Below are 25,671 nucleotides of genomic sequence, written 5' to 3' on the forward strand. Positions count from 1 at the left end.
TATTCAATGAGAATACATCACCGACATGGATTTAGCAGAATGTAAAGTTAAAGGGTGCCTGTATTGTTTACTTTTCATAATTGTTCCATTAAATTCATATGTGAGAACCTTTAAATACTAAATGATGATATGATCGGAAGTCAAATTGTACATACCCATGTATAATACATGTTATAGTAGTATAATAGTGGGAAGAGTTACCATAACTTTTATGTCATCTAATATTAAAATAGTTATCAAAGGTACCAGGATTATGATATTATGATTGAATACGCCAGACGCGCGTTTCCTGACGCAAACAGTTACTACTTTATTGTCAATGTAAAGCAAGGACTGCATTGGAATCTAGATGCAAAGATTTAAAGAATGTTGACCAATTAATGTTGAGTTCATTTGTCAAAAAATGAACCGAGAAGCATTACAGAATAATCTGAGGACTTAAATATACACAATTAATGTACATAATATGATTTCGCTAATTCATAATAAAATTAAAACATTTATTATTATTCATTAAGATAAAATTCCTTGCATTCTTTTTTTGAATTAAATTCTGTTAAAGTTCTTAAATTAAAAAAAAATCGACGCCCGCTTCAAAAAAAATACTTTTGCCGCTAAAAAAAACAAATTTTGGAGAGAGAAAAAAAAACCAAAAATAAACGCTTACTAGCTGCTATTTATTTTACAATAGTAGTAAAAAACATTAATTTGTTATGAACTTCTACGTGACTGCATGATTAAAAATATGATTCAGGTTAATAAATAGCGTATCTATAGATAGTATTGAGGAAGAAAGTAGTTATATCAAACTCCCAGGTTCTTTTCAAGAAATAGAATTAGGTATAAATTTGATGCTATATTACTCTCAAATTGATAATGTACTTATTTTTTTTCTAGAAGAATTTTCCCCATGAGTAACAGAACTTGCAGTTTTGTAAAAAGATAGTGTTTTTATAGGGACGGGGATGAACCTCTAAACTTTTAGAAAAAGAACTTTTTAAAAGAAAAGTTTTAATTAGATCAAATACCTATAATCTTGTGTATATATGCATAACTGATTATGTTCACGTGCAACTCCATTGAAAGATATCTGGTACCCTATTATTCCTTGTTTCCGATAACAGTGATGGATTAAAAGAAATAGAGCTTTAATATGTAAAATCATAGAATATTGTGTCCGCACACCTATGCTAATTTGACAACAGCAATAATAATTTTAGATATATGGAGTCCAAACTTGTTTATTTGGTACGATGAAAGAGTATATTTTTAAAAAGTTTAAAATCAGAAGGATATAACCTGTAAAAACATTAAATAGCTGTTAATAATTGTTCAAACAACAATTACTATCCTTATACGTTAATTGGTGAATAACACAGAGTTTCTATTTAAGCTACCATGTTTTCTGATGAAAACATTGATTATCAATAAGTTACAACAAGAGGCTATCAAACTGGGACCAGATAGGTGTCTCTTTTCATGTCATTTGGAGCTTGCTATAAGCTGGTATTGATCATTCTCAAATAACGTTTGTATCTAAATGCAATTTAACAGGTATTCAACAACCGGAATCGAAATAACATGTCCATTAGGGGGAATTTATCAATTAGAGCACTTAATTCATTGATTTAGTGATTTTTATCTTATATCAGAATACAAAACTTTGATCAGACAGTAGTTTGAAATGCTGTCAAATATGACAAATAAGTCTAGAATCACCATAAATGTTTCGGGTTTAACGTTTAAGATAAGGCGGGATTTATTACTCGAGAAACCAGAAACATACCTCGGACATATAGCTATGAATACTTGTGCTAGCGAAGAAGATCCTGACATATGGATAGATAGGCCATTAGATAGTTTCTACGCCATTTTGAATTTCTATCAGACTGGTGAATTCCACATGCCACCAACTATTTGTCCGAATGCTTTTAAAAAAGAACTGGACTTTTGGCGCATCTCGTATACTAATTTAGAGGAATGCTGTCTTTATAGATATCTTCAGTTTATGGATGATATGGACAAAAAATCTAAATTCTTGCATCAGCAAGCAAAAGTAGAACTTATAGACGACAATGGCAAAAGAAGGATTCGTTCTAAAATATGGCGCATTATAGATAACCGGGAACAATCGATTTTAGCGAAGGTAAATTAATTACAGCATTAATCAATAAAGTCAAGATTATAAATTTGACAAAAGAATCCTGTTGAAGGTTCCTTTGATGATATTTTAAAACTTTTGTTATGATAAGAGTTAAGGGCTTTCTATTTAGGTGTAACGATAATTTGAAATTGATACTTTAAGTCAGATGTGCAATACTAGTATTTAGGTCTCAAATCAAAAGAAAAGAAAACTAGAATTTGCTCAAATGTTGGTAAATGATTTTTTATGAGCTATTGGAGTCTTCTATAGAAAGAAAAATTAGTGTTATGCGACAAAATGTGTTATCCTATATCGTAGGGGGGTGACAAAGAGTCCGAACATCTGACAAAATTTATAAACTTGACCGAAGTAAGTCATCGATGATGAAAACCAGTTAAATTAACTGGTTTCCCTTGCATGTTATTTTATGTAACTGCAAACTATTGAGAAGAAAAACTCCTATTGAAAAGTCATATATGGTAAATGAACAAAGCATATAACCCATTTCCTATTTATTTCAATTTCAAAAAGTGAAATTACGTGCCTAAAAGGAAATATTTTAAATTTGAATTAAATATATCAAGTTGTACAAATTTCTTATTCAAGGCAAATCGTTTGATTATTTTGTAGATATTTCTGTTCGTAGGAATAAGCTTTGTTCTAGCATCTGCCGTTACCATGTCAATCAACACATTGCCACAGCACAGACGGTTCCTGACACCTTGTGAAATGCAAAAATTTTACAAAGACGACTATAATAATTACATAGAAGAAGAAATTAAATTTTTATCGGTACCCTGTAATCATATAATAATTTATGATGATCGCATTGAAGTACAAGACGTAGATGGCAATTTTACTAAACCTGATTCGCTGCCAACACTTACAATTAAAAATGAGGCATTTTTGATGGTTGAATACATTACAACTGCTTTTTTCACAGTTGAGCTGTTATTTCGCTTATTCTGTTGTCCAAGTCTGACAGCGTATTTTATGTCTTGGATTAATTTAGCAGACATTGTATCCCTTATTGCGGGTTATATGACTATAGTTGTGTTTGCCATAACGGAAAATCATCAGCAAATAGTAATGAAGGATGTATTGGAACATCTGCAAGTCTTACGCATGCTCCGTCTTGTGCGGTATTGTCAACATTTTAGTACAATTCAAGTTCTTAAATTTTCAATGAAACAGAATTTCAGAGACCTCTTGGTACTGCTTATGTACCTAGGAATAGGTATTTTAATCTTTGCAAACATTATTTACCTAGTTGAGAACAATCCTAAGCTAAATAATATTCCTCAAGCATGGTGGCTCGGGATAATAACCATGACGACGGTAGGATACGGGGACGTTACGCCTCTTACTGCGACCGGAAAAGCTATTTGTGGAGTGTGCGCAATAGGTGGGGTTGTTTTAATATCGATTATTCTACCCATCTTCGTTGATTCCTTTCTTACACTTTATGGGATTGCGCAACTGAATTTGACAGCATATAGAAAACAATCAAACGGTGTAATTGTCAACACAGATAATGCAAAAGTGACGCCACAAAAAATATCAACTAGTGGCTGGAATTGAATAAATAAGATTCTAGGGGGAGTTCTTAACTTGCAGTGAATTGATGATAGTTGATAGATACCCAATATCCTTTGTATTTCTATTTTATTAAATATATTATTGTAAATCGTTGGTTAAAAGTTGATTTTTTTAAAATTATTATGTATTATAATAAGCTAACTAATTTCTTATAATAAGTTAACTAATTTCAGGTAGGCTATAACAGTATCAATTTCTTGTAGTCCATTATGATGATTGTTCCTGCAGGAAACATTGATGACTGTCATTAGGTTTTTTTTTAAACTGAGACAATTTCAACAACGAAGTTTAAATTTGAGGTACCGTATGACATTAAATTTCAACAATTTAGCAAATAGGTATGTTAACAAATACAGGTTCAAAGTATGGCCTAAAAACAAAGACAACTGTTAAGGGCCATGGGAGAGACAAAAAAAAATATGTGTACGAGAGCTCAGTCCCTCCCTGTCTGACCCAACAATATAAAGAGACAATGATATAACATATTAACACAAGAACAATATAAAAATATATCGATTGTTTGAAAGGAATCCATTTATTAGATAAATATTAAGCACACAAAAATAAGACAAAACTCACTCCAAGTTTCTGCAAGCTGGTTCAAACTTCAGTCTAGCGGAGGACGTGTTTTACAACAAACTATTGACTTTTCAACTTCTTACCGATTTGTTCATTTATTCATCTCAGGTAAATCTCGTGGAGATTCTAAAGAAGAATGTTAATAAGCTACCTTTATCCTTAAACCTCACGTTCCGCTATGAAGATGATGCGACATTTACCAATCACTGAATAATTTAAAGTTCTCCTAACTTTTGGTATTGACATAAACGAGGAACGTTTACCGTCATAATACTGGATACCAAAACTTCACAAAACTCCGTAAAAATAAATACATGGATGGGTCAACAAAATTTCAAATAATCATCTTTCGAAAGAACTAACAACTATTCTTTCTACAGTAATAGATGGCATTCAAAAATATTGTGATGAGAAATATTTCTACAAGTGGTGTTAATCAGAGGTGGATTCTAAAAAGTTCTACAGATCTACTGTTTTATCCCAGATCACGATCATTGCAGTTTTGCAGCAACTTAACAATATTTGATTTCATATACTCTACTATTCCCTATGCTCAATTGAAAGATCGACTGTACCAACTCAGGATTATGGTAGTTGTAATCTAATAGTTCGTTCCTATGTATAATGCATCGTCGCTTGTTTCCTTGTTTTTCTCTTATATATAGTTGATGTGTTTCCCTCAGTGTTAGTTTGTAACCCGGCTTTGTTTTCTCTCAATCGATTTATGACTATTGAACAGCGGTATACTACCTGACCATTGCTGACTGTTGCCTTTATTTACGGTGTATTGTCATTTACAAATGGAATTGATTCAGATCATATCAACGGCAGAAACAAATAAATATCCTAAGTACAATACATCAATCATTTGATTTTTTTACGACACAACGGCATTAGATTTAATTACTATAACTGTATCATGGCATTGATTTAGGACATATTTACCTTGCTTTCAATAAATATTTAAAACTTTAAAAAATAGTTCTACCTTTGTGCAAGCTGCTAGTTTATAGTCAATCACCATTACCAATGTTTTGCGTTCTTCATAATCGAATATACATTGTATCTACCATTACCACTACTTTTTATCATAATTACAGCCAAACATACTTGAAATTGTATATATCAAAACTTCTGTTAAAGGAAGGGGATACGGTAAAACGTAGACCATAAAAGATCATGTTAACCAATAAACAAAAACAAAGTGCCATATTATTTCAAGGAGTTTTTGAGAAGAGGATTTGTTAATTCAAGATGTAATTCGTTGTTCTAATCGAAACAGAAATATTTGTGTATGTTTTGTTTAAAAGAGGAACGTTGCCTTTTAAAACTGATGCTGTTTTAGTGTTCTTATTTAATTGTTCACGATTTACTCCAGTCAAACAAATTCCTAGTAATTAAAGATTTTATAATTTTATTCTTTTTTAACATTCGATATCTGTTAAAGTTTAAGTGCGCAGATTTTATTTTGAAGCTAATTTATAATGACTGAATAAAACAATGACATTTTAATGTCATTAAAGTTGAATTTTTAGTATATTGCATCATGTCAGTCAACACTGGTCCATCCCAGTTAAGTAATAGGTATGTTTTTAGTAGTTTAGACGGAATTTGTACTTGTATTTACTGGTACCTAACAGTGTTAAGTGAGATAACAATGCATACCACATCCTTCTCCTTCTGAGAAAATTCCTGTTGTCGTAGTAGACTTAAAAAGCAAGGAAATCGATGTATCGTGTAAGTGTCTGTGACTTACTGGACACATACAAATATGTTAGATTAATATATTGCTGCAAAATATGAATTATGACAAATATAATTACTAGTTATCCTCTAATTTTCGCTCAGAACTTAATGTCAAATTCGCAATAACAATACATTTGGCCAGGTATATAACAGTCTCAATGCAGTTTCTACAATAATCTTTTTAGATGTAAGAAACGTTAAGAAATTTTAATCTCTATATTTTTTTCTTTAACCTTAGTGGAAAAATGTTTCTTATACATCATTCAGTTTAATGTAGACCTGATTTATGTATGGTATAGTGTCCAACAAGATTATGTGAGGCAGACGAAATTGACCTTAAAACGATCGTATCCAAAAATAGGCAGATCGGACATATCTTGACTTTATTTAATGACTACTTTAGTTTTGGATTAATTGTAATTAATATATTCAAATGAGACTGACAAATGCTTTCTTTTGTTCAGATAAACAATAATTTTACCTGACAAAGCCGTACTTAAAAATTATTTAGGCATTTCGTTTCGAAAAATTAGTTGTGTAATGGAATAGAACATTGGAATTGTACACTTTCTCTTTTTTCTCCGCAATAGGCTTTTAAAAAATAATTTATCAACAAATACTGTGAATTCTTAATATTTTGTGGAAAAATAGAGTGCATTATTCAAAGTGCATTTCTTTTAAACCAAAGTGTTGTAAACGTTGTGTGTCGTTTGTTGTTGTTTTCTAAACGCTACAAAAGTAGAAACAAATACATCGTGTAATACGTTTTACTGATAGTCATCAAAGGTACCAGGATACTGACCGTGGTATTGGTCTTCAACAACAGACTTGACTGCTGTCTATAATACGCCAAGCTCTATAAATCGTCTCAAATAGTAAATATTGAAAAGCTTAACTGAAACAGAGATTTTTCATGATTAATAAATAAAAATAAAAACAAAACAATAAAGATAAGACACAGAACAATCACTGTCGAGGTTCGTGAATTGGGACAAATATATGCTTTTTATATTTATCTCTATCCTTACCTCTTTTTAAATGTTGAGCAATGTAATAACAAAACAGACGTAAAGGAGCTTAGAAATCAGTCACTATTTGTTATTATCAAACAAATGTACATTTCTTGACGTTATACTTATAATTCTCTGTCTGTGTGTGCTTATATAACGACCTTGATTTTCGAACGACTTTATAAATAGGTCCCGACCAACATTAATCGCTTAACTTATCTCTTGACCTATCAATTGTTCGGCCTTAATTTGAAAGTAAAAACAATGGCATTAAACTTACTATTATCCTTATTTGGAATTCTAGTGATCTGCAAAAATGGTGAGTAAAAATGTATAATTAAAGAATAAAGCGCAACTTTTTAAGCCACTTTATGATGCCAAGTTTCCAAGGGCAGTCTCTGTGGTCATATCTAACACACTATTTGTCTGTTTTAAACACATGAAGCGCAGCTGGTTGAAAAACAGTACTTAAGAAATTCAATCTATGTTTATGAAAACTTACAAAAACAAACAACTAAACCAAAAACAAATACAAACAAAACAAAACAAAACAAAACAACAAAAAGAACGAAAACTATATCATTTGTAAGTAACGGGTCTAGGATGTTATTTGTTCTCAAACGTGGTTTAATGATTTTTTATTTTTATTTCAACATACATCACAAGCATAGTTATGAATCCAGAATATTGTGTTATCTATGTTTTTAGCATATAACTTGAATTCAGGTTAATGATATGTATTTATATCAGTGTTCCTATTATCTGTATTACTCTACTCGGCTCTACGAAAATTGCATATCCCTGATTTGTGACTTCACATACGTCAACCAGGCTTAAATAACTGCGACCTGGACATGTAAACTTAACCTGCACTTATATTGTATCAAGTCATCTTTCGGTTTGCTGAAGAAAAAAGAAAATCGCATTTTTGTATTATGCAAAATACACAAATACAATGCGATAAATCGATTATTAGATTTTCTTTATATTATAAAATATCAACTGCTCCGACACAATATGATAGTACATTTCTATCACGAATCTGTTTTACTATATATATGGCCAATTTGTGTGTTACCTTTCTCCGTCTGTAAATTTTCTTAAAATTTGAAAGTTTTTTTTTTTTTATTTTGTTATTTAATCTATTCATTTTATGGGATATTATTAAACATCACAGGATTTTTTTTTTTAATCGACACATTATTCTTTAAAATATATATCGTGTTTGGTATTTGTATTCAAGTGCAAGCCGATTGTCCGAATGGATTTACTCGACATGATGACTCTTGTTACAAAGCTATCAGAATCCGAGCAACGTGGGCAGAATCAACTGTGAGTATGATCAGCAATTTTTGTAAGTGAGCGATATTTGAGCTCGGATAAGGAAGTTGTAGGAAAAAAACTCTTAAAATGTTTCTGTAGTTTTATTTTGTTTATTAGCCACTATGCTGCGATGGTGTCCGGCTAATGGCTAGAAAAATATCCTGTATACCTTATATTATATTAAAGTCTTTAGGAGACAAACTGCATGTAGATCATCTTGGTTAATTTTAACACAAGAACGTAGCGCGTAGAAATAAGAGCGGACCTGGTTTAAGAGGAATTGTTACAATCATTTAATATATTATTCATTTCAGTCAATATTTTCCTTTATTCTATTACTGTTCATTTGGAGGATTGATTGCTTCCCAATTGCTAACGTGATATTTATTTTAATCAATAGTTTACCATAACACATTTATGTTAACAGATTTTATGTTTTAAAACTTGCCCCCTTTTTCATCTATATTTCTTGACTGGTATAGGTTTACTGTCATATGTTTGGATCAGAACTGACTTCCATAGAAACTGAGTTAGAAAACAGATTTGTGATAGGCATGCTCCAGAATATGAAAGGTAAAAACATTAAATATACCTGGTTTATGATTGAGTATGCCGGTCGCGCGCTTCGTTAACATATAAGACTAATCAACGACTCTCTAATAAAAAAAAAGCAGAATAGAGAATGAAACGGGGAATATGTCAAAGAGACAACTCGAACTATTCGACAAAAGATCACTAGGCGGGATTCATTTGCACCATTAACAATAATGTAATAAAGAGCAAGTTAAAAACTAAGTTTAAAATTAAGTATTGAGGACACATGAAATGTTCAGAAAGTTTTTTGCGGAATACAGTTATGGTAATTCTATGGTAATCTTTTCCTGGGGTAGAAAATCATTAGAATTTAGAACATTGCAAAGTTAAGATAACAGATAAAATGTAAAAACACAAAAATACTGAACTCCGAGGAAAATCCAAAAAGGAAAGTCCAAAATCAAAAGGCAAAATCAAAATTCCAAACACATCAAACGAATGGACAACGACAATATTACAATAATACAACAATAATTCATGAATAAGCTAACATTTATGACGTTTCATCATAAGAGCAGACTACTTGGTTAACTACATTTTCCCTAATTTCTGTTGCTTATTACTAGAAATTATATTTGCAATGACGACATTAGGTTAATTATGTCCAAATTTCCACTAGAGATATAAATTGTTCTTTTGCACCTAGGATCTTTTAATCCGGTAAAGTTTTGGCTTGGAGGTTCTGACATGGCAGAGGAAGGAAGCTGGGTATGGGCAAAATCTGGTCAACCTTTGACCTATACAAACTGGCAGCACGGAAATCCCGACAATGGGAATGATGGAGACGAGCATTGTATGGATCTGAGAGAGGATCACCATTGGCAATGGGGAGATAACAATTGTGATGAACATTTCTATTTTGTATGTGAAAGACCGTAAGTGTTTTACTCATTCTTTTGTAGGTTGTTCGAGTTCGAGAGTAATGTTCGCCAGACGCGCATTCGTCTGGCGTATTAAATTGTAATCCTGGTACCTTTGAGAGCTATTTACACCACTGGGTCGATACCAGTGAATGTTTCGTCTCCGAGGGTAACACCAGCCCAGTAGTCAGCACTTCGGTGTTGACATGAATATCAATTATGTGGTCATTTTATAAATTTGCTGTTTACAAAAGTATGAATTTTTCGAAACACTGAGGACTTTCTTATCCCAGACATAGATTACCTTAGTCGTATTTTGGAATTCAGGTTCCTCAATGCTTCTCAACTTTGTACTTGTTTGGCGTTATAACTATTAAGAGATGAGATCAAAGATACCAGGATTATAATTTTGCACGCTAGACGCGCGTTTCGTCTACATAAGACTCACCAATAACGCTCATATCAAAATATTTATAAAGCCAAACAGGTACAAAATTGAAGAGCATTGAGGATACAAAATTTCAAAAAAGTTGTGCCAAATACGGCTAAGGTAATCTATGTCTTGAATAAGTCCTTAGTTTTTCGAAATGAGTCTGATAAAGTCGGAACGCGCGTCTGACGTATTGAGTTATGATTCTGACACCTTTTATAACTATTGTCTCCAAAATACCCATCAGTGATGCTCGAGTAAAAACGTTAAAAGACAAAATAAAGTTTGAAATTGGAGAGTACAAATATGGTACCTTGCATATCATATCACCTGTCCGACAGTAAAATCACTGTATCAGAAAATTAAAGGACAACAATTTGAGATCATAGAGGCCGTCATAGATTCCTGTTAACAAGACAAAGTTTTTGTTCCGGCATCAAACATTTCCTAATTTTCCATCGGTAATTGAAATTCCCGACCTAATCCCTGGTCCACACACTTTGCAGAAACAAATAGATTTATTGTAAATCTTTCCTGCTGGACATTATGTTAACGAAATAACAATTAACATGTCAAGTTATTGATGTAAAATTGTTTCACCGTACCACATTTTCACATTTTTATTTCCTGTCAATATTGCATGCAGTGGGTTGCACCTATATCATCTACTGTTACAGTAACACTTTTGCCTACAGCTGTGAAAGCTGCCTTCATACATGTATTTATGTTTCTTTATTTTTTTGTAGATTATTTGTTGGTCAAACAGTGATTGGATAAATTTAACAGATTGCTGTCATGTATATGACTAGACTATGGAAATACCCAATCATACTTTTAGTTTTTATAGTAAAATATATATGTAAAGTCTATTTAGATTAAAACATATACATGTTCAAGATCATTTGTATTGAATGTCAAAGTTAAAGAACAATGTTCTAACTTATCACCAAAGGCTGTATAATTTTCGGGATTGGAGAAGACATATCAATCACTATTTTACATATGATAATTGATATCTACAAATAACTGTAATTACCTCCAACCTTTTTATCTCGTTTTGGTCCGAAACAAGACAATGACGACAAGATGCATCAAGGTATACAAAAAATGTAAAATTATAAACAATGAAATCAGTAATTTTTACTAATGTTTAGAGTGGTTGCAATTTAAAATTAGTAGAGAACTAAATTCAGTTTCAAATTTGAAGTGGATCATACAGTGCTTGTTTAATCAATTAGCTTTCAGTAAAATAATACTCTACACAATAATTTTATAAAATTCAATTTATTTTCGCAGCAGACTTGTAACGTAAACAAAAATTTAAACAACATATCAGATTTCTGAACATATTATAACAGTTTTAATGGTTTGTGTAATGATAGATGACGATTCAAACATAATTGTAATCAATAGAAAATACAAAAAGTGCATCAAGTAATAAAAGCAAATGTGCAAAAAGAAAACATGGTTTTGGACGGTTACAAATAAAATATTCAATCGATAGGTTTTGTTTTTCCATCAAAGTTGGATGGTTTATTCTCCTTCTGAATACAGCTTGATGTCAGAGGTGTACCGAAAGTATTCACATTGACTTTATTCCTGTCTTTATCGGTAGATATATGCACAGCACTGTTTGAGGATATACTGGGACATTCAGTGAAGAAATTAAATGGCAATAAATAAAATGACACCTGTGATCCTACAGTCGAGATGGTAGGAACGTCTTCTGTATGCGGAATCTTATCTAGACCCATCGTTATCCAAGTAATTAAATCTCTATCACGGATTGTATCGTTATTTTGCAAGAATCTTTCAAAATCTACCACCGGGTACCAAGGACCGTTTCCATTGTAAATAGATGTGCTCATCACTTCTGTTTCTTGGAACTGTGATATTGCTAGCGGGAACTTCGCCCAACTTGCCCCTTGTGTTATATCACTATCTTTGAGTAAAAAGTTTGCTTTATTGTTATTAACAATTCTATACGATCTTGCTGATCCAAATTTGCTTGATGCATACTGATTATAAATTATATCATATTGATTTCCTGGTTTAGTTTTATAATTTGCATCATATTCAGTTAGCCTTGTCTTTGTTTCGTATGTCATTTGTTGTTTTCGAGCATTACTATACCACTGCCTTGTTGTGTTTTCTGTTCTGAAATCAACTGTTTCATAACGATTGATTCTACCATTAATGTCAATGTCTATCTTAAAATGAAATAAATGTTGATGAATATTTGCAACGACATTAGTGTGAACGAGAGTACCATGTCTCATCTCGTGATACAGCGGGAAAGCGGAATGAAGATAACCAGATAATGAAACTTTTGTTTCAAGTGCGCCATTAAGATAAAATATATAATCGAAAATATAATCATAATTCCATATAGTTGATATAGATCGAATAATTAACTTATAATTTCCTAACCCTCCATATGATTGGAATTTGCCAGAAGCGTCTTTTGATGAATGGCGTCGTATTGGAATGTTTGCGTGGTCTTCAAAAATACAAATGGTATTTTTGGCACGGAACGGTTTTTCGCTGTTTACGAAATGATCTGAATCAAGGAATGTTGATGTTTCTGGACAGTCTACGCCTGGAATGAGTTCACTACTCGTTGCGCCCAACATGTATGAATTACCATATGTGTTCACTAGATCGGCTAATGGGCCATATCCTGAATAGAAAATGGCAACTTCTTGAAATGATAGTTCATAAATAATTCTTTCATCGTTAAATCTAATATCGAATATCTGTAAACCAGACGATGATCTCATCTTCATATTCATATTCCATTTCATATAAGTCAAATGCAGACCATCTACTCTGTACCTATGCCCATCAGGTTCTACGAGTTTTGGCCCTTGTAATGGCCTCTCCATTTCTCTGTTACCTCTACGCCATAAAGATGAATATGATGTATCTTTTTCTTCGTAAAAAGGAAGCGTGATCTTTTCAATGGATCCTTGTGTATATCTTTCCATCAAATTTTCAGGTGAATAAGCGAAATGTCCATTATAGACTATCCTGTATACATACCATTGTCTCACATCCCTTGAAGAATGGTCAAGTTGCATTTCAAGACCTAATGGGTGTAGATAAAATCCTTCCACGTCGCGATATGCACCAAACCATGATTGTCGTTCACCTTCTCTTATTCCCCGGGGTGATATATCGTGAAAAATGATACAGTCAACATTCTTTGTACAATTATGATAAGATAGGCCATAGCTCTCATACAATAAAGGATATAAAACTTCAGATGTTTCCCGTAAAATTCTGTAAAGAAATTTATATTCAACATCGTCAACTGGTTTAAAATTATATGGAATGTTTGATTTGGTGTATGAAGGATTTGTAACCTTAATGTGATACGAAAGTCTATGCAATGGCCCAACATGGTACTCCTCGACTCTTCGAACACTCCGGTCTCCTCTGACAATTACAACGTGTGCCGTTCTCTCGGGTTGTCTGGTTCCAAGATCCAGATGCTCAAGTACTGCATCTTTTAAAGGTAACAGTAAATCAATCATATAGATGTAGCTACAATTGGGAAATGCCTCGTTAAAAGCAACTAAACTCAAATTGGTCTTTTTAAATAAATATTTCGTAACACTTTCATATTCTTTAAGAGTAAGACTATCAAAAACACCGGGTTTGTTTTTATCACGTGGGTTAACTGGGTATCCAAGATCACAGACATACAATTTCCCGCGAATTTGATAGACGCTGAGAATAACAACACATGAAAGTAGAAATAATGCGATGAATGTGACGGTTAAAAATCCTATTCTTATCCATAAGAGCTTCTTGTCTTGACGTGAAGCTTTTTTCTTCTCTTTGCTAGACATTGTTTAAGGTAGGGTTCATACCTGGAAGAAATAGAAAGATGTTTTGAATTGTAATTCAATTTAGTATAGCATAATAAGAAAAATGGCGTCTTAAAAGAAATATAATGAAACTTTACAGCAGTTGTAATATTATAAGTTGTGTTAATCTCTATTATATTGATGATCTACTTGTAGAACTCATTTTGCAGCATTATAAATTAAAATGCGATAATAAATATTAAATGTTTTAACCGCCCATGTCACTAATTAATTTACATCAAATCTATATAAATATGACAATTCGATCTAAAATCAGACTGCTTTCAATATTGGGTACCAAAAATTAATTAAAGTTACTAATGCATGAAACGTAAATTCTTATCTATTTGATTTTTGTACCTTTGAAGAGCGGAATATTACCTGCTGTGTAAACTCAAAACAATGTTTTAAATCATGATTATATGAAAGTTTCAAAATCAAATAGCAATTAAATTAATAGAAATGCAACTATACAACTTGATCATGTCGGTGTCTTTTGATAGCCTTTTATACTGTATTGGTTCGTTTATTGTTGAATTTCGTATCGTTATTTATAGCTGCTTACTTCCGTTGCATTTGTAAACTGCATGGTTTATAGTTTTCTAATAGGTTTTAGTGATATTTTTTAACAGTACCATATACGCGAGAGTTTTGGCTATCCATGATGAAACCAGATTTAATCCTACATTTTTACTCAAAATGTCACGTACAAAGTTAGGAATATGGCAGTTGTTATCAAATAGTTCGTTTCTATGAATGTTGGCATTTGTTTTTACTGCAATTCATTGTTCCTGTTGTTCCTTTGTTTCCTCTTATAGCTTATGTGTTTGACACGGTTTAAGTTTGTAACCCGGATTTTTTTCTCTCATTCGATTTATAAATTTTGAACAGCGGATTGCTACTTTTGTCTTTATTTTAAATAAAAACAAATTGATTCAAAATTCTTTTCAATTATTCATTCACTGGTCCAGACATAAAGTCATAACTTATAAATGCGTGTTATGAAAATTATATTAAATATAAGAATTGGTTGATTAATTGTTTTGTTATTGTGACCAATAGCAAATACGTTTTGCAAATTCCAACCAAAATGATATTAACAGTAGGTCAAATTGATAGGGTGGTAGTGTGCATTGAAGAAGCTTGTTGATCATACTGCCTAAAGTAAATATGTTCATGGTTTTGATATATTAAACATTAAACATTAAAAAAAATGTTTTGTTTACTCTAAAAAAAAAAGTCACTACTGACTAATTAATTAAAGATATAAAAAAGACAGTAAGAGGGCTAATAAAGATATTAAATGGACATTTAAACCACTAGTAATAAGTCGAAAATAAAACTGACAACGCCATACCAAAAAACATAAAAAACTAAAAATGGGCAACATGAATTCCACCTAAACTGGGGGTGATCTCAGGTGCTCGGGAAAGGGTAAGCAGATTCTGCCTTACATGTGGCACTCGTTCTGTTCTCATGTAAATACAAGTCTTGCAAAAAATCTAATTTGATGGTTCACAATTGGGAAAAGGGGACGTGATTGTTGTGACGACAATTGGAGTGTATCCGTCGTCATCTGTGAAACAGATTTTCAATAACGGTCAATTAACTGGTGATGCCGTCCGTAAAATTAACAAAGAGATGATTTCAACTTCACCACTTAGAACTTTTGGTTAAATAGCTTCATTGTAACCGGCAACCCTTGTCAATCAAATCATAATCGGAAATGCAAGTCTTAGATTATCGTATCAGCTGGAAGATATATACTCCGTACGCATGCGCTGATGGAATGTTGATACATAGAAATGGAAATTTCACAATTGGGAACCTAAAGTCATCTCTTAAGTCGGAAAGTATAAAAAATTTGTAAGGGTTCCGCGGAACCCAGTGTCTCGCCTACTTTTGCTCACGGTAAACTACCAGGCTCAAAAATAATGAGGAAAACAATCAATAAAAATATTCCTCTTGATACTATCTTTTGATTGTAAGAAGCTTTTGTCCAAGTTTGGTAAAAATTTCAGGATAGTTTATGAATCTAATAAATGTTTAAAAATTTTAACTGCAGACTGTATGTAATGTTTCCCCGCAGAACTAAGTCCATTTATAAGTAAAATACAGATACACAGGTACCAAATATTAAAAAAAATCCTTTCTCGATACTAGCTTTTGATCATAAACAAGCTTCTGTCCAAGTTTGGTACAAATATAAAATGGTATAAGAAAGTCATTAAATTTTAAAAAAAATTACCACAGAGTGAATGTGTTGTTTCCTAGCAGAAAACCTAAGTCCATTTAAAAGTATAATACAGAAAAAATTAATTATTTTTTTACAAAATTTATTTCTGGACATTATCTCATGATCATAAACAAGCTTCTGTCCAAGTTTGGTACAAACCCAGGATATTTAAAGAAAGTTATTAAAATTTAAAAAACTTTAACCACAGAGTGAATTTAATGTTTCCCCGCAGAAAAACTAAGTCCATTTATAAGTAAAAAACAGAAAAAATAGAATTTTATTTTTGCAAACTTTACTTCTGGATACTATCATGACTATCTTATGATAACAAACAAGTTTCTGTCCAAGTTTGGTAGAAATCCAGTATAGTTTAAGAAAGATATTCAAATTTAAAAAACTTTAACCACAGAGTGAATGTAATGTTTACCCGCAGAAAAACTAAGTCCATTTATAAGTAAAATATGGAAAAAAATGGAATTTTATTTTTACAAAATTTACTTCTGGATACCATCTTATGATCATAGACAAGCTTCTGTCCAAGTTTGGTAGAAATCCAGTTTAGTTTAAGAAAGTTATTAAAATTTCAAAAACTTTAACCACAGAGTGAATATTTGTTGACGCCGCCGACGACACCGACGACGACGGAATGTAGGATCGCTTAGTCTCGCTTTTTCGACTAAAGTCGAAGGCTCGACAAAAAGAAGATATGTTATAATTGCCAATGAGACAACTTTCCACAAGAGACCAAAATGGCACATACATTAATAACTATAGGTCATCGTACGCCTTCATCAATAAACAAAGCCCATACCGCATAGTCAGCTATAAAACGCCCCGATATTACAATGTAAAACAATTCAAACGAGAAAACTAACGGTCTTATTTATATAAAAAAAAATGAACAAAAAACAAATATGTAACACATGAACAAACGACAACCACTGAATTACAGACTCCTGACTTGGGACAGGCACATACATAAATAATGTGGCCGGGTTAAACATGTTAGCGGGATCCCAACCTTCACCCTAACCTGGGACAGTGGTATTACAGTAAAACATAAGAATGATTCATAAAAATGAAATAGGCTTAACTCATCAGATGGACAAAAATACAAGTAGACGTGACCGGGTACTTATACATCCCGACAATAAAAAGACAGTACGAACAGTAGAAAGGATTGTTTCCACCGATCCTCATAGTCAATTACTAGGTGAATGTTATGAGGCAGACTGTAACTACAAGAAAACTACACTATGGAAAACCAGAAGCCCTGAACCGAAACAAAAACAGACGCCAACATAGATAGAAATGCACTATTTGATAACAACTGTCGTATTCCTGACTTCATATGGTACAGTGTAAGAAAAAAATGTTAGGTTGAATCTGGCTTTATGGCTAGCCAAACCTCCTGCTTTAACAATTATCGCTAAAATGACAACACTACGTGAAAGAAATACAGAACACACAATCAAGAACATTTAACACAGAGAAATGCATAAATAAATAACATAATAGTACATGACAACATGTAAACCGAAAAATAACAACGGACATTAACGACAGTACATGACACCACAACAATATTTTTGTTCCATATATAATCTAGAAATTCATACAATAATAGGAACAAGGAGATTAAAAAAATCACAGTTATTTTCACTATACTAGTCCATACAATTATCATAATTATATGACAGTCTTGAAATGCTATTTTATATTTAAACATAAATCATGCTGTGACGGCCTCATAATTATTTGGACATACCAATACTCATCCAAGTCATGATTGTTTGGTAATTTACTCGACTATCAAGACAAATAAGACATATGTGAAATGTACCGAAAATACAGAATGCAAACCACAAACGATAAGACATAACACAATAAGCAATCGAACTTTTAAACGAAACATCATAACTGAATAGTAAAAACATGAACGTTGGATGTATCAAAACAAAATACGTCGTCTGGCAATCCGAATTCATACTTGGAAAAACAATTGTATTCGGGTATATGTCAGCTTCATAAAGGAACAACAAAGAGGGGCAAAGTTGTTTCCCATGGGAATGCCGATTTTTTTGGGTTGAAATACACGTCTTCCAAACGTAACAAATATGTTAAGAATACTTACCCCGCATTTACAAACAGCTGTAATAAGACAGTTGTCTGTAGACACATCATATACCAACGACAGGACTACAAAAGATATACAATTTTTCTTATTAAATGAAGAAACTTGAAACTGGCGTGAACGTATGTCCTTTCATTTTAGTTAAGTCATTCTCGTGTTTGATTTTATGGAGCTTCAGATAAAAAGTCATTATCTTGTAAAAGTCTTTGTTTTGAATGAACATTGTTTCTCTGGTGCTATTTTAGTTACAACTATAATGAACCATGAATAAAAGTTGTATTATATCTGGTAAAACGTATACTAGTTCAAGACTATAACGACTATTGGTGGAATATTCATACACCTGCTTAAAAGTTTAACACCCCCCCCCCCCCCCCCCCCCTTAAACAACCAACACAAAAGTTACCATTTTTAATATGCATATATTGATTAAATGTATTTGTGTAAAGAACATATGTTATTCAACATCGATACTTGTTTAGCATGCACGAACATACAAGAAATATATGTTCGCTATTATCCCCCCAAAATAAAAAGTGAGAACAAGACGTTAAATAATTTCATGCGTACGAGGCACGTACAAATCATACCTTATAAAAAACATTAGAGTAGGGTGAAATTTCAAAGGTCTTGTTTTAATCAGAGGGAATGATTAGTTTCTACCACTTTAATTTAGATGCATCCTTAAGAAGGTGATACTTCCCTACTTTACGAGCAGCAGGTAGTCAAACCGAATAATACTGACTGTCTCGAAGACGTCAACATTAATAAATAGAATGTTATTTTAAATCACTTCAACATTTGTAAATGTATCATCTGTAACTGAATTCATATCATACATGATAATTGATTTGAATAAACCTTAATAGAAAATTAACCTACGCCTCGGTCAATTGTTTATAGAGACAAGCTCAGATAATCATTAGTTAACCTTTACTCTCTGTCTGTTACATGTATTATACAGCAGCGAACGTAGCGTTTATAGCATTTATACATACAAAACATATCTTTTTGGACAATAACCTGTAGCGGTGCATTTGCTTGTGCAGGTTGGCATATCAATAATCATGTTGATTCAATAGTATAATTGATTGAAATACAAATCAAAATGTTTACATCTTAACACGTAAGTTATTATTTAAAGTAACATACCTATTAATACAAGACATCCCTGATCTATGCACAGACATATTCAATTATCACAACAGGCTGTCGTTACAGAATGGTATTAATAATCATACTACAAAATGTACAATTTATTGACGGAATACATTATTAACATCTAGTAACAGTGAATCATCGATCGCAGACGTCAACAAAGGCCATAAACTCATTTGATATTTTCTTTTAGCAGCAAATTTGAAAAAGTATAGCAACACGTGTAAGCTGGATTTGAATGATATATCAGACTAAAAATGAAATGCAGTCTGGGTAGTGTTAATGTCTTAGATTATATACATCTTCGAATTGCAGGATGCCTGGTGATCTAAAGATAATGTATTGATTGTATTATGTAACTCTTGCATGAAAATAATAGTTAATTTGTTTATTTTCAATGTTGTAAAGGAATCATGTTTTGGGTATTTCGGAAGTAATTTTCTACATTGTATGAAGTAATGCAGGGTAATACAAATATACAACATGTAATGAAAAAAAATTAGTTTATATTAATTACTACATAATATTGATTATCAGTTAAAAAAATAACAGCATATGTGTATTTTAGGAACTGTGCATGAATTAACATGGTTTCTGGTCGATACAAGTTCTACAATACTAGTAACTAAATGGTCATTAAGGGGGGCATGCAATATGACAACGATTACATGAACTTATATATATACGGTATACTAACAAGGTCCATTATTTGGATGACAACACAGAATAATATCATCCGACTCATCCATATCAGACTGCAGTACAAACTGATACGACTTAAGAGTAATTACATGTATACAGACTTTAGTTCTAGACTGGAAAATGGAAACGGTATATAAAGAAAAAAAAACTAAATTATTTTCAATCGGAGCATTTTCATTATTCACTTGATGTTTTTGGTTGGTCCGTATATTTCATCCGAGTAGGGGACTTTTTCTTTAAGGAATTGCATTCAGTTTAACTAATTGGAAAGTATGATTTAAAAAAATAAAACATACAATAAAAAAAATGGACAGATGCAGCTACTAACAAGATGTCCCCTCACTTGAACAACGAAATGAAATACGACATCTGATTTAGAAAGCAGATTCAAAATGTATCTATGAGAATATCTTATATATGTGTGAATGCGATCTTCAGATTTAGACTTATCACTGGATTTATACTTTCATGCTCAACACGACGGTTGCCACTAGTGAAGCAGAATCTGCTAACCCTTCCGTAACACCTGAGACCACCCAAGTTTGTGTGGGGTTTGTGGTTCTCAGTATTTCGGTCTATTTGTGTTTTGTACAACGTTGATTGTCTTTTTTTTTTCTAGATTTTACCATGTCGTTATCGGTTATTTTGTTTTACTTAAAGAGTTTTAATGTCCCTTTGCCAGTGGTGTCTATCGCCTCTCTTTTATTTATACGAGTACACGAGTTGTGATGAATTTGAATTCTAACCAGATTGTATTCGCTACTCAGTGACAGAAAGCGAGCTGAGGTATCCAAATCTATTGGTTGATAATGAGGTTGATATGAATACAAACACATGTACTCAAGAAAAACTCGGAAACAACAATCATATAACAGGTTTCAAAAAAATTAATCCACCATTTTCTACATTTGAAAATACCTGTACCAAGTCAGGAATATGACAGTTCTTATCAATTCGTTTTTGATGCGTTTTGTTTTTTGGTTTTGCCATGTGATTGTGGACTTTCCAAATTGATTTTCCTCTGAGTTCAGTATTTTTGTGATTTTACTTTTTTCTCATTATGAATTTGAAATCAGTAGTATTTGGTAGAGACCGTAAAGTACATAAATCGTCAACTCATCGAAAGAAAGATAGTTTTACTGACACATTTAGTACATCCCATCTGTAGATTTTGCTGATGAAAAATTGCAAAGAACTTCTTCGAGTTGACACATTACATTTTTCAAGGCTTTAATTTTATTTTCAACATGTAAGACATCAGTTGGAATTATTGTTTTTTCCATATTTTTACGTATAGATCTATAGTCGCAGTTCAGATTTCCAACCTGTCAAAGACTGCATGACAATGGTGAAAAGATTTTGAGCTTCCATTTAAATAAAATCTGCAATTCCAGATATATATACTGTAAAGCTTTTTGGAAAAATTCTGAGAATTGACTCTTTCATTATCAGAAATATTTGCATGACAAAAACCCATTAAATATATCAAATTTCATTTAGTTCTCATATTTCCTCTAGCCTTGTAATGATATATTTAATACAAGTGTATAAAAGATCATAAAAGAAAACTGAATAATTGAAATATAGCAAGTATCCAGAGTTATTTCCCTTTGAATACATTATGAAACTAACAATAATGTACAGCATCTCTGTTCTTACATTGGTTTTATGTGGAGAGATGATAAAGGGATCCTGTGATGTTAAACTAGGTGAATATTTTTATTGATTATGTTTAGAATATATGCAACTTTTGAATAAAACACATAAAAGTACAAATTTTAAATAATTAAAATTCACTAGGACACTTTTTTCATCAATATGTATTAATGTAGATAAGCAAACAAACCAGCTGTAAAAAAACATAAAAAAGTTTCATCTCCTCACAATAATAAGACATAGGTCCATTCCTAGGAATTTTTCAAAGGGGAGGGTACATACATCGACTCACGTCACACAAAATATTAACCTAAATAGTCAAAGTTCAAATAGTCTGAGAACTCAGACATTAAAAGTGCTGTAGTTTCAAAGAAATTCGTATGAACCCCTCAACTCCACCTATAGCTAAAGGCCTTACACGTCATAATCTAATTCGAAAGATATTTTTTTTTGTTTCAAATTGTTTCAAATGTTAACATAAGTAACGAAGGCATATAATTATATATAATATGAATGTTAAACCATTTGTTTGTGTGCATGAAAATATTATAGTGTCTTGCATTAAAATTTATAGAAATACTTGGTGGTGAACTTGTAGAATAAGACTGACATTTATATTATTTCAGAGGGTTCCCTACTCAAGGATCTAGTTGAAATGCTGGTTAAGAAAGATTCAGGTAATTAAGATTAAAATATTTTACTTATCAAACCAGCTGTTTGGTTTTTAGAAGCTGGAATCACTCACCTAACAAGAAATGCATATCCTATCAATTTTCCCTTGTGCATGCAGTGACTTTTTTTTACAAACCATACTAATTTATTTACAAAATCATTGTGTATTTCTAAATACATGCAGCTATTCAAAGGGTATCAATGAATATTACAGAAAATGAGTTTTTCAGTGGATCTTGAAACTGTCAGATTTTCCCCATCTGCTTCATTGTTCAATTTATCTTACAGCTAACAATACAATGCTTTAAGGACTACAATAAATGTTGAAATCTAAAAAAGAATCACACCAAGGAACCTTTAAGCCAAATTTGGTTGAGCCGATTCAGAAATGAAGATATTTAGAAATCAAAACTACAAATAATGAATAGAAAAATATCAATTTAGGGGCAATAACTCCAAATAACAGGTCTACTGTTGGTATATGGGCGTTTTTCAATAAAAACGTATTTTCTTGTCCCAGCCACTTTTAAAAAAATGTGTTTGATCTTTGCAAGTAATTTTTTGTGTAGTCAGTACATTGAATTAGATTTAACATTTTTAAGGAAAGAAACAGTTAATTTTTAGAGGGATTGATAAGATATTGACTCTTGAATGGTCCAAAACAACCAAAATGGCATGTCCTTTAATCGCCTGTTCAACATTCATACTCTTAAATTTAATAAAAAAAGGAAGAAATAAATGGGTTTTTTACTGTACATAAGTTCTTTAATAATTCAAAAGTATGTTCAGAGCCAACATATTTTAATAAACAGCTTTCAATATAGGTTTTTTTAATTTCAGAAGGTGTGTCCCTCACAAAATGTCCACTACGAAACGAAGTCATTAAAATTTGCCAATAAACAGTTTTATAAAATCTATGTGATTTTTGTTTGCAAGAGATATAAACATTAGGGTCTTACAAAAGAAGCGATGCTTTTATAACGGCAATTTAATTTTTGGTAAGAAAAATTGAGCACATCAAATGGACCAGAGTGATACCGTATTTTTGTTATTGTCCACTACGAAACGGGTCAAATCTCCTGCAATATCTGGTTTTAAAATTATAAAAAAAATATCAGTGTACAGCTTGATAAATGCTTTGATGAATACAATCAGTCTTGTTACTATTGCAATATAGGGATTGTGGGGAAAAAATAAAACATGCGAATACGTCCCTTACGAAACGGTCCCCTACGAAACAAGTATGGGAGAAAAACGTTTCGTAGTGGACACTACCACTACCATGCAGTCTTTTTTTAACCTTTTTTCAATTATATTCGTGCAAAACAAATAACAAGGGTTAGTTTCATGTAATTTTTATTATGTTTTTATTAACATATAATAGGGTTGATGTCAACTACGAAACTTTTTGTCCACTACGAAAAGGTTTTGTCCACTACGAAACGCATCGAAATGTCCACTACGTATAAACATGAGTTGAACCTTCATATGTGGAGTACTGTCTAATCTTTATCGATAAAAATGGATTTCCAATTCAGAAAAAAATGATATGTTTTCTAGTATTTGAAGTAAACTAACTGAAATGTCTATAGGAAACATTTAAAATTGCAAAAATATGTGTGTTTAGAAGAAGTTTCGTAGGGGACAACTGTCCCCTACGAAACAGTACACAAATTATGAAAATAATATCATTTTAAAGAATATTTAAGATTGCACTTTTTGTTTACAAACAGGTCTATTATAAAGGTATTCAAAATAACTCTTGAAATTGAGTTTTAGACAAGTTGATTTTCCATTTTTTTAGGTCTGAAAATAACGCTTTTATTGAAAAACGCCCATATATGCCTTCTTTGGTTATCTTACCTTGATTATAATTTTGCGGTGAGTACAGTTCTTATCAAAATTCTTTCTATAAAAAGTTGCAAAATAAAAAGCAAACACACTAACATTATAACATAATATTTCCATACTAAATCATAAATTTTATGTTTGGGTAATAAAAAAAATATTTTCATTTACTATTAGTGCTCTCTAGATTACATATCGTATCAAAATTATTGAGCAATCACTAGAACCAATGTTTTTAAAACTGCATTATATTTTTATTTTTTATTTTATGCATTATTTTGTAGATAAAGGCTGTGCGTTGTTCAATAAGAAGAACATTCCTGCCTTTTCAGCTGTCTTAACAGGGACGAAGTCACTTTCATCAAATGAGATAATAAAATTCGACAAAGTTTTTACTAACAAACTAAATGGATACAACCCAAGCACTGGTATATTTACTGTACCTATTGCAGGAGTTTACCAATTTTCTTCAGTGGTGATGAGTGATAATGGAAAATACTTGATTGCAACTCTTTGGCACAATAATACCAGAGTATCCAGTGTGTATATAAAAGGTGGGGCTTATCAGACTGGGGCCCTCAGTATGATATTGGATGTACAGAAAGGGGATCAAGTAGCTGTAAAGGTTTATAAAAACTACGTTGTTTACAGCGATTCGCTGAATTACAGCACATTTTCGGGTAGTCTTATTTCTCAATAAATGATAGTAAAGTTTTAATTGTTTTTTTGTCATTTTAATCACAGTAGGATGATTATGGTTGTGTCATCTTGTTCTTACTGGTTGATTGGTTGGTCATAATGTATATATTACGAACAATCAATGTAGGCCTAAAAAAAATAAAAAATCAACGATTAGAAAAATTATCGATAGAAACTAAGGGAGCGCGTGCCGTAAATAAGGATTAACAGATTATAAAGGGGGTCAATTCCACAACGGCTTGCCATATCTCAGTAACTAAGAAGGGTAAAAAAGGGGTGCTGGATTGGGACAATTTTGATACTTCAAATATAGCAATGGGTTTGCAGTTTTAACCAGATCAAACTATTTATGAATTTTGAATAGTGAATAGTGTACAGTGGCGGATTTACCGGGGGCACAGGGGGCACGT

The 25,671-nt window shown here is 31.9% G+C and overlaps 4 protein-coding genes across 4 annotated transcripts; 3 read left to right on the forward strand and 1 right to left on the reverse strand.

Moving 5' to 3' along the window:
- The first annotated feature begins 1,517 nt into the window (after positions 1-1,517).
- LOC134714166 (potassium voltage-gated channel subfamily S member 1-like) lies at positions 1,518-3,830 on the forward strand. Its single transcript, XM_063575407.1, has 2 exons — positions 1,518-2,146; positions 2,774-3,830. The coding sequence occupies exons 1-2, from the start codon at positions 1,685-1,687 to the stop codon at positions 3,722-3,724; spliced, it is 1,413 nt and encodes a 470-aa protein (XP_063431477.1). The 5' UTR covers positions 1,518-1,684; the 3' UTR covers positions 3,725-3,830.
- Positions 3,831-7,290: 3,460 nt separating this feature from the next.
- LOC134714167 (perlucin-like) lies at positions 7,291-11,180 on the forward strand. Its single transcript, XM_063575408.1, has 5 exons — positions 7,291-7,396; positions 8,321-8,409; positions 8,883-8,973; positions 9,641-9,869; positions 11,031-11,180. The coding sequence occupies exons 1-5, from the start codon at positions 7,342-7,344 to the stop codon at positions 11,059-11,061; spliced, it is 495 nt and encodes a 164-aa protein (XP_063431478.1). The 5' UTR covers positions 7,291-7,341; the 3' UTR covers positions 11,062-11,180.
- Positions 11,181-11,597: 417 nt separating this feature from the next.
- LOC134715935 (amiloride-sensitive amine oxidase [copper-containing]-like) lies at positions 11,598-19,847 on the reverse strand. Its single transcript, XM_063578500.1, has 3 exons — positions 19,679-19,847; positions 18,527-18,591; positions 11,598-14,159 (listed from the first exon to the last, which is right to left on the reverse strand). The coding sequence occupies exon 3, from the start codon at positions 14,136-14,138 to the stop codon at positions 11,778-11,780; it is 2,361 nt and encodes a 786-aa protein (XP_063434570.1). The 5' UTR covers positions 14,139-14,159; positions 18,527-18,591; positions 19,679-19,847; the 3' UTR covers positions 11,598-11,777.
- A 2,142-nt stretch (positions 19,848-21,989) lies between these two features.
- Positions 21,990-25,262, forward strand: LOC134716805 (complement C1q-like protein 3). Its single transcript, XM_063579813.1, has 3 exons — positions 21,990-22,095; positions 22,669-22,719; positions 24,847-25,262. Exons 1-3 carry the CDS (start codon positions 22,008-22,010, stop codon positions 25,260-25,262), a joined length of 555 nt encoding a protein of 184 aa, XP_063435883.1. The 5' UTR covers positions 21,990-22,007.
- Positions 25,263-25,671: the final 409 nt, after the last annotated feature.

This window comes from Mytilus trossulus, chromosome 4, assembly GCF_036588685.1.
Source record: "Mytilus trossulus isolate FHL-02 chromosome 4, PNRI_Mtr1.1.1.hap1, whole genome shotgun sequence".
Taxonomy (NCBI): Eukaryota; Metazoa; Mollusca; class Bivalvia; order Mytilida; family Mytilidae; genus Mytilus; species Mytilus trossulus.